Below are 9,970 nucleotides of genomic sequence, written 5' to 3' on the forward strand. Positions count from 1 at the left end.
TAGCAGAGTGCTCTTGAGGATCCCTGTAGCTTTGCTCCCATGGAGTTGTCCTGCTAAGCTGTAGGAGTGCAGTGCTGCTCTGCTGAGAGGGGAGCACGATGCGCGGTTGTCTCTGTGCCTGAGAAGTTACTCGGTTCTAAGTTACGATTCCCAATATAAGAACTTAATCTGTCATACGTAGCATGAAAAGGCAAGTTACCAAAAATACTACTGCCACAGTGTCTTCTAGGTTTATGCTAATCACCACCATTCTGTTGTAGGCATGAGCAGCTAGTTTTGGTTGTCTTGTGCAGCTGATCTGGTCTTTGTCTGAAGCCTGAGAAACTTTGGTCTTAGTGGTCTGTAACTGGAATTCCTTTGGAATGCACCCCTTCAGGAGGAGACAATTCAAGTCAAATTAACATCAACCTTGAACAGATATTTCTATAACCTGTTTCAGGTTTGACCTGGTTGATAGGTATGTGTTAAGAACAACCTTCACATGGAAGGTTGCAAAGGAGAACAGGGTTATGCCACAATATTAAGAAGTAGCACTGATGAACGTGTGTGAAGATAGTCATGTGTTTCCTGTCAACGTTCACAGGACTGTCTTATGCTACTCTTACTACAAATGAGAGCGATAAGACCTCAAGAGCATGTTGCTATTCTTGGAAACAAAGATTTCTTCTGAGGAGACTGTTTCCTGTCTTTTCAGCCAGGAAAAGAAAAACATTTGACAAGGCTTTTTGCAAATTGAGCTGAGAAAATTGAGGAAAAAATAATGTTCTGTAATTTCCGTCTCTGGTATGCTTTAATCACTGGCCATTATTTTAGGAATCACTTTAACAAAAATGGAGATAGAGTTTGAATTGGAGGAGGAAGTACTACATTGCTAGAACTGTGTTTATATTGACTATCAATATGAGCTGAGAGTGCCAGTTACTGGAGTCGAAGGTTACTGTTTATTCAGTGTGTTACATTATCTGGTTTGAAAATAGAAAAGAGAATGAAGCAGCCTTGTCATATATCTCTTTTTTGAAAATCCTTAAATAGGATGTTGTCAAATGAACCATATGCTATGCATATAAATTAAGATTATTCTTCTGACCGTTTCTAATAGAAACAGACTGTAGATATTTAACTGTGCAATCAATTGCTGTTTACTTCCTTAAGAAAAACAAGGCTGTCTTGTAACAGCCACCCTTAAAATGTTTCACATGGTCAGTTTTTGATACAGCATAAGCAGCCTTGTTGTCATAAGATGCTTTTAACTACATCTTGCTTTTCTACTACTCCTCTCAAAAGGTCAGAAAGAAGATAAGAGGCATCTTCTAACAAGGTTTTGTTGACTGCTCTGTGAGCTGTGTGGCTATGTAAACCCTCTTGCATACCAAGAAAGTTTTGCAAAAATATCCCACTGCTATGTATTGTAATAGTGTTGGCAGTAACAGGCGCTGTATTGTAGGTAGCTCACTCGCTGCTCCCAGTGTTTTGATCAACATGGGTGGAATCTGAGCCTAACAAAAGTCAATGAGAGTTTTGTCTTTGATTGCGCAGCAGCCAGGATTTCTCCCCAGCTGTTACAAACACAGTCAGCATGGTAATGAGGAGAGCACATCGATTGATTTGATTTAAAAAGGAAAAAAACTCACGCATACAGTGTGTCTTTATGTGGATTTCCTGCTCTTCCTGAAACTCTTCTTCCTGTACTGTAGCTGCGTATTCCTTGAGCTGGGAGTTTTTAGAATATAATGAATGCTTTTTAAAAAGTTGATCTAATCCACAGTCTTCATATAAGCAACTTAATACTGTGCTGAAAATCTCTCAAGTCTTAACAACTCTCGTGAGATCACCTAAACCCTGGATTATCGGGTCTTATCCTGTGAGCATAGAATGGATGGAGACATCCAGTCAAAACAATGCCAGTGATGGATTGTTCAGAGCACCCTGCGACATCCTAACTGCATTGTGCTTTAACACACAGGAAAAAAGGACAGTTGTGGTCATGTAGCCAGTATGGTTCGGGTCTGGGTAATGCTGCTATGTTTTAAGCTATTTAGTAGGTCTAATGCTCGGATAAAATATTTTTCAGGGAAATCTTAAAGTTGGCATGGTAATTGCTAGCCTAAGACTCCAAAGTATAGATTAAAAGGTGATTTAGGGAGACAGAGTAACAAAACTTTCACTTTACTGTGTTTTTAACGTGTGCTTCAAATGCTGAGGATATGGCTGAAAAGTCTGGAGGAAATCATGGCATGTGAACAACCCACACCGCTGCTGGAAATGTCTTACTGGCACGCTTGAAGTGTGATTCATTAATTCGGTATCTTGCTTGTAATCTGAGTTTTTTAAAGCCTGATTAGAGTGCATTAGTTTGGGCATTCAGTTGGGGGGGGGAAGTCGATATTTTATCAACTACTTTAAATTCATCACTGTGTGCTGCTGAAATGTGTGTGACTAATTAAGAATGGTAGTTTACCATATGATTTGCTAAATCATTTGTTGTGTTCCCATTTGCTGAATCATCAGGTGTAGAATAACTAATTATTTCATTTGATTAAAAAAAAAAATCAAGGAAGAGTTGATCTTAAAGTTATTTTTGCTAAATTTTTTGGGGGGGGGAAGCTAAAAGGCTTTTGCTGTTTAAGAAGATTTTAAAGTAAAGGAAATGAGTTTGCGGAAGTTGAAGATAGTACAGGGTTTGAGGAAACCGGAGACTTCCTGTATGACTTTGAGCAGATCACTTAACCATACTGTCTCGATTTTTTTACCCATAAAATGGGGGCAGTGAAGAAATACAGGTAGTTGGAAGGTACCACTTAGTTGCTTTATATAAAAATGAAGTTTTGGAAGGCAGAAATCATCCTTTGAGAGCAAAAGATTTGCAAAAGCACAAGTGCTCTCAATACATATTCTATCTGTTATCATATGTAGCTTAATCTCTCGTAACAAGGATATATATGTGGGATAACACAACAAGAATTGTGGGTTATAAATATATTTAGAAAATGGTGGAACTAAAAAAAGCAATATTGCAGTGAAATCTCCAAAATGTGATGCACCTGTATTTATCAAACTGTCACTTGACATTGATTCCTCTGTTTCACTATTTAATAAACCTCAGTAATGCCCATTTTACATCTCAGTGCTCCATTTCTGTAAAAACTTCTCCGGGAAAAAAAAAAAGGCAAAATGTAGCAAAATCTGAACAAGATGCAGCCATACTGCTCAGGCTTACTGCTTCTCTCGTATGTACTTCCAGCAGCTTGTAGAGTTTATTTTACAGAGAAGGCAAATTTGGAAATAACAGGGATGGCTTGTGCAAAATTAAAATTACATTATTGATTAACTACAAAGTGGTTTAAAAAATAAAAGCTCAGGGTAGTCCTATTATCTGATACGCTTTTGATTCCAAGTTCATCCTTCAGCCCCTATATACAATTGTGTTCCTTTAAATTAACCTGGCATCTTGTTTTCCCAATGTTTATGGGTCATTGACATTATTAGGTTTCATGCAGGCCAGCTGCTCCCAAATCAAGTCCTTTCCTACACTCCAGCAAAGTCAGAGACGGAGAAGAGGGAAGCACACAAACAAAGGCTGGTGGAGGCTGGAAGTGCAGTATGAAAACAGCCAAGTAATTTTACTTGCAACTTCACTGTTAGAGGTTTTCATGTATTCCATGCTCATTAGCAAAATGTTGAAAAATGCAGTATTAAATTACAGTTGTTCCTTGGGACTGTTTGTGTTGCTCCTTGGGACTGCTTTCCTAAACTCAATTACAAAAGCAAGCCTGAAATGAGGAGCATTTCAAAGCCCCCTGGCAAGGAAGGTGCAGTATCTGTCACACGCAGAGTTGAAAGGAAATGGGAATCTACAAAAGGAACCAAAATCAACTTGGAGCCTTTCCCCACCGCCCCAGCAGTTTTACAGTTACGTTTGGGTTTTTTAAATGTCATAATGTGGTGACTGAGTTTTTGGAGAAGCCTACCATGGTGGGCAGAGGTCTGAACTGCACAAGTAGCATCAGAGTTCATGGCAAAAGGCATCTCTCCCCAGCTGCAGCAGTGCCAGGCTGTCAGCTGTGCTCCCTTCGATGGCCCGGCTGCTGCATGTTCTCCCTTCTCAGTAGGTAGGAGTAGAGTCAAGAGCTGAGCACGGCACATGCCCAGGATTAAAGGCATTACAGACATTGTGCCTCTCTGCTTCAAGAATTTTTGTGTAAACACTATCCAAAATGTTAAAGCTATGGAGTGCCCCTATGTTCAACTATAGGTGAGCATCCCTCCTTAACAGCGGGTGTTTGGGACTATGGGTAATAGCATCCAGAGCACTCAGGATAGCGTGGTGGTGGTCTGTTCTCACAGGCAAGTTGAAGGTTAGTGTGATTTTAGGACAATACAAGTCTATTATTGGGCATGGCATGACAGAGAATTGCGGTTTTGGGGCTTTTTACTGGCGTGTCTGGTGGAGCCAGAAAGGCAGTTAGGAAATGTCACTAGCCTGTTTGCTCCAGAAACCTGCCTCTCTGACAGAGGGAAATACCAGTTGCTTTAGTGGAAGATGCAGGAAACCAAGTAGCTGCCAATTATAAAGTGCTTGCAGGCACATTTCTTTTCTAACTTTGGCAGTTTGTGGCAGGCTGCTGTTCTGAAGTTGAAGCTTTTCTACCATAACAGACTGTTGATATCATGTTGCTTAAGATATATCTGATGTTTGATTATGTGCGGGCCTGAGGATGCATGAATTATAGTGAGCTGCAGTGGGATTATCTGGTAATATCAGACCTTTGTTTTTCAAGTTTACTGTGTGAAGTCATACCTGTATTTGAGTAAAACATCCTAACTGCCAGTAAACAAGGAATCTCTCTTCCTATTTGTAGTTTGCTGCATTATTTATTATGCAAGGTGGTTGGTAAGGGGAGCAACCTGTTCTAGCAGTCAGTTGAGGGCTATGTTAAAATTCCTATTTACAGCTGTGTCATTGATTTAGGCAATGATCTCGAACAAATTGCTTATCCTGAGGAAAATTGAGGCATACAGAAGACAGAGGGAATAATATCTAAAGCATATTAGATTCTCTGATGAAGAGCATTGTGTAAGGGCTAAGAACGGTTATTTAAACTAACTACAATTAAGAGTCTTGCTCGAAAAGGCATGTCAGGAGAATTTCCTTGTCGTTTAGTATATGTTGACATCTCATATTTAAAACTTCTGTAACACCTTAGTGTGTGCACACACGCACGCACCCAATGTGTGGGAGACAAGGGTTTCTGGAGGGACCCAAAGAATTGAAAATCTCTCAAGAGAAATGAACAGCTGGCCTCACACACAGCCAGTAACTAGGAAGAAGAGGGTTTTATGTTGAGTCTGAATGAAAATCAGGACAAACATCAGTTGTTGAATGTGCCAATCAAGGGCATCTTGGTAAATTCCATGAAGAGAGAAATTTTAATTTAGAGCTAATGTTCAGTCAGTAACCAAAAAAATACTCTTCAGATAAAAGTGCTTCAGATTTCGTGGTATGGGAAACCAATAATTATGAGATGCAGTGAACAATACAAGGTAGAATTGCTAAAGGGATTAATTAGCCTTAGTCTAACTAACCACTATAATTGATGCTAATATACATCTGCAGCCTGCTGAGACATTAGATAGTCATCATACACCTGCTCAATTTACCAGTGTTGCAGAACACAGCTGTCAGAATAATTTCTGGGTTTTTTTTTCTGGAACTCATTGAGCATAATTGACTGTTTGTTCTTTTGTTGTTCAAAATGTTTTCTTTTTCTCTCTTCTTATTCTAAACAGCATTTCCACGATGGCAGAAAGGCACAACAACATATTGAAACTTGCTGGAAACAACTTGAAGCAGTAAGTGGAAACTTCCTCAGATGTGACATTTAAGTCACTTTTATACTGTTTTCATAGAGATGGTTCCAAACATTATATTTGGAAAAAGAAGCGTGTATGTATAAAAACTGTAGAAATGGGATTTTTAAAACTCCACTGTCTTAAATACACTGGTAGATATGAAAAAGTCTCTTTTAATAGTACATTTGGCTTTCTGTGGGATCTGTGTCTATCATGAGTAGTATTTCATTTGATATGACTTGAAAAGTGTGCTAGGCGTCGCTGGAAATGCAGAGTCCCTAAGGGTCTTATTCGGATATTCCACTGTAAGCTGAATAGCTTCATACTGCGTGAATAAATTGAATGGGACCATCTCTTGAGTAAGGTGCTGTTTCTCAAAAGTAAATACATCGGAATTGTTGTTCGTGTGATGAATGAGAAGTGAGACTGTAAGTAGAGGAGAGGATGAAGAAAGGGGACATCAGTAACCAAAAGTCCTACTTGCAAATGCATGAGTCTTAGTAACTCCCTTGTTGTGCATTATAAAAGTGAGTTAAGTGTTGGAAGGGAGTGATTTGGTGTACAAGAGCAGAAGAGATGCTAACAGGGAAAAATAAGTGATATTGGTAGAATCAAGCAGCCTGAAGAACGGAACAAAAAATGTGTTTCTGGTAACTTTGCTTTTTGAAGTTTTTTAATACGGAAATGTATTCCAGTGTAAGCAAGCGAGTCCTAAAATCTGACAGTTGTTACAGCAGATGACTTTAGGGGCAGGTACTGATTTTAGGTACATGATTTGATATCATGTTTCTTTCCCATAATGAAGGCTTCTATTTTTCCTTTTCAGAGTAAAAGGCGGTTTGAACGTGATTGCAAAGAAGCTGATCGAGCACAGCAGTATTTTGAGAAAATGGATGCTGACATCAATGTTACAAAAGCAGATGTTGAAAAGGTAAGCCAGAGGGTGGAGAGACTGTTTGTAAACATGGATGTGATAGGTTTAGTTCCTTAATCCTGCTCGTAGGATAAACCTTCTGAGGCTTAATGCCTCACTTAAGTCAGTCCGTAGGTTAATTAAAAATAGGGAGATCTCTGCAGAGACCTATATTTGCATAAAAATTCTAAACAGATACAGTTAGATTTCTTCAGTAAGGTGATACCTGAGTTTAACATAGCTGACATGGCTCTAAATGAGCTTATGCAAAATCATTTTTAAATAACACCCCAGATTCTGTGACAGTCAAGCTTGTGAGGGCTCCCTGAGGGGTGCTTGTAGTTACCACACATTGTTGGTTGCTCTGTGATCTACATAGAACTAAACTTCCTGCCTTTTGAGCAACACTTCAAAGATGTCCCGATGTCATTGGTTGCAATGAAGTATTAGCAGGGTTGTTGTTCATGTCCCTAGGTTTACAGCAGGACAGCTTTTCATAGTATCATAGAATCCTGGAACCCATGCTTGTTACAGATGGCACATAGCTTTTATTTTTATTTCTCAGTTGCTGTCTGGTTGCAGAGTCATTTGTGGGTTTTATATATTGATCCCCATTCAGTGAAGCTTTTGAACCTATGCTGAATTTTAAACATACATTTCTCTTTCAGCATATCTGTCTTGAAATACTTTCTCTCTTTAGTTTGATTCAAAATTGGATGTGCAGAAGGATGCTTGAAGTTTAAATGTCCAAGTCCAGTGATGTACCTGTAACTTAAGGAAGCAATGGAGAGGGAGAAAGCATGTTTAAATTGCTTCTCTTTTTGGTGTTACACATCTGCTCAGAAGATGCAATAATGTAGATCAGAAACACCATATTACAATGTGTAAGTGCAGTTTTGTCTTCCTTGAGTCTGATTTGTATAGGTAGAAAGTAGCCAGAACATTTGAAAAGATTTGTTTCCTTAACAAAAAAAGGGGCAATAAAAAGAAGCAATGGGGAAAATAAAAAAAGCTGAAGCTTAAAGTTATACTGAACATTTTGTTGCAGGGACAGGAAAGGAAACTGAATTATAGGTAAGGAGTCTTTCCTAGTCCAAGATAGCGCTTGTAAAATGTAGCTTTTGTTCCTCAAGAGGTCTGCTTCATTCTATTCTCAGTTAATACAATCCTGGGAAGCTATCAAATAAAAATTTTTCTTTACATCTGTGGGATATTAAGATGTTTCTAGTATACTGAGCATCATGAAGGTTGTGTAGCAGATAGCATCAAGGACGCTTATTAGAAATGAGGACAGTAAATGGAAAAGAAGCTCAAAAATTTCCCCAAAGTGCTATTGCATATCAAAGGAAAAAATACCTCTGTGATCTTTTAATTTGCTTGGCTATTAGTTGTAAATTCACCATGCAGATTTGATCCTTTGTTGCCTTCTGGATTTGCCAGGGAACTTCAGATGAATGCATGTACAGGATTGTTAAAGATGTAATGCCACATGTGGGTTTTTCTGACAGAGGATGATCATCTCTGCTTTATCTGTATAAAGTGATTTTTAGAATATATTTTTTTTCATAGATAAAATTAGGGCGTGCCCTAGATTTTTTTTCAAAGCTGAGGCCATGTCAAAGGGATACAGAGACTTGACTTCCTATTTGAAACAGAGGGCTGAAACTCCTTCCTTCTGCATCTCTTTCTAAGGCTGGTGTTTTCTGGTCAGAGTGAAAGGCTGCATGTTGGTAGAATATCAACCTGAAAGCGTTAGGTAAATTCTGGGAAGCAATCCCTACCCTGGTGCTGTTTCCCTGTAAAGTGAAGTAGGGGGGCTTCCCTTCTAAATTTCTCTAGCTTTTTATTGTATGTACTTGTAAATTATTTATTGCAAAATGAGGCTCAGTGGTATCTTGAAAGAAAAAAAGAAAAAAATCTGTTGCAGTTATTTGTGTTGGCTAATCTCAGGAGAAGGCATTAGTCGACTTTCCAGTCAGTCAGCGGGGTAGATGGACAAGGAAGAGGTTATCAAAACGAGTGGAATGTGAAATAATATTACTGAACAGAGAGAACAGTGTTTTCCAAGTGCATGTGTTAAACTGGGTTCATCCATGTCAGGCTGTGAATAATGGCCTTTCTTTGCTTCACTCTGCCCGTGTGACTGGGACTGCTCTTACATAATTCCCAAGTGGAAAATAGGATATTGTTTAACCAAGTGCTGCTGTTGGGGGCCGCTCTCGCCGATTCGCTCCAAGGAGATGCAGAAACTGCTCAGCTTCAAATGAAGCAGTATGATGACTTTTACCTCCTCTTTCTATTGCAGCGGTTCTGATTTCTCTTGCCCCTTATGGCTTGGCTGCTGCACTCCTGCTCCCAAAAGCTCCCAAAAGTCTGTCTGGCCAGGAAAGCAGACAATCTGGCTGTGTTCAGAGCCAATGCTATTCACTTAGGCGGAACAAGGTGCTCTTCAAGCAATTGGATCGGTTGCCCTCATTTCTTTGGCTTGAGATTGACACCTTGGCTACTTTAGCTTGTACCTGCAAATACGAGCAGACACTAGAGCTATTTTTTGCATCATGCATAATAAAGTAATGGAATTAAAGTTCTGCAGTGATCGCAATGACACATGCAATCAAAAGAATATGTAGCTGCAATTCCCTAATGCTAAGCTGTATGAGGCTCTGAAATGCTCGCATCTCTCAGTCATTGTAGCCTTTGATAACTGCAGCAGGAAATTCTGTAACAGAGCTGCCAGCTACCAGCACTTAACATGGCCTTGCCTAAGGGATAACTCTTGGTATTACAGTTTGCTAGGATTAAGTAACCAGAATAGTGGCAGGGGAGCAAATTAAGAATTACTTTCCTCCTTATTTCTCCAGGACTGTTTTGTGAAGGGTCTCAGGTGTGTGCTTAGAGCAGGGCTGGATGTGCAGTACGGGTATCTTGCACCTAGGTCCAAACTCCTGTAGGACCAGCTCAGCTTTGATATGCAGAGGGCACATGCCTTCTGTGCAACTTCTGTGGCCAGTATGGGCTTGATGTGGTACTATTCAATATCTTCATCAATGACACGGACAGTGGGATCGAGTGCACTCTCAGCGAGTTTGCAGGTGACACCAAGCTGAGTGGTGCGGTCGACACGCCTGAGGGACGGGGTGCCATCCAGAGGGACCTGGACAACCTCGAGAAGTGGGCCCATGTGAACCTCATGAGGTTCAACAAGGC

The 9,970-nt window shown here is 39.8% G+C and overlaps 1 protein-coding gene across 1 annotated transcript in view; it reads left to right on the plus strand.

Annotated features, from left to right (window-relative positions):
- The window catches only part of FNBP1 (formin binding protein 1), a 69,667-nt gene that overhangs the window by 17,460 nt on the left and 42,237 nt on the right, over positions 1–9,970 (plus strand). Inside the window, exons 5-6 of the mRNA XM_009573037.1 lie at positions 5,788–5,850; positions 6,677–6,781. Of these exons, the coding sequence (XP_009571332.1) occupies positions 5,788–5,850; positions 6,677–6,781 (168 nt within the window). The remainder of the gene's footprint in view (positions 1–5,787; positions 5,851–6,676; positions 6,782–9,970) is intronic.

This window comes from Fulmarus glacialis, unplaced genomic scaffold (assembly GCF_000690835.1).
Source record: "Fulmarus glacialis isolate BGI_N327 unplaced genomic scaffold, ASM69083v1 scaffold3270, whole genome shotgun sequence".
Taxonomy (NCBI): domain Eukaryota; kingdom Metazoa; phylum Chordata; class Aves; order Procellariiformes; family Procellariidae; genus Fulmarus; species Fulmarus glacialis.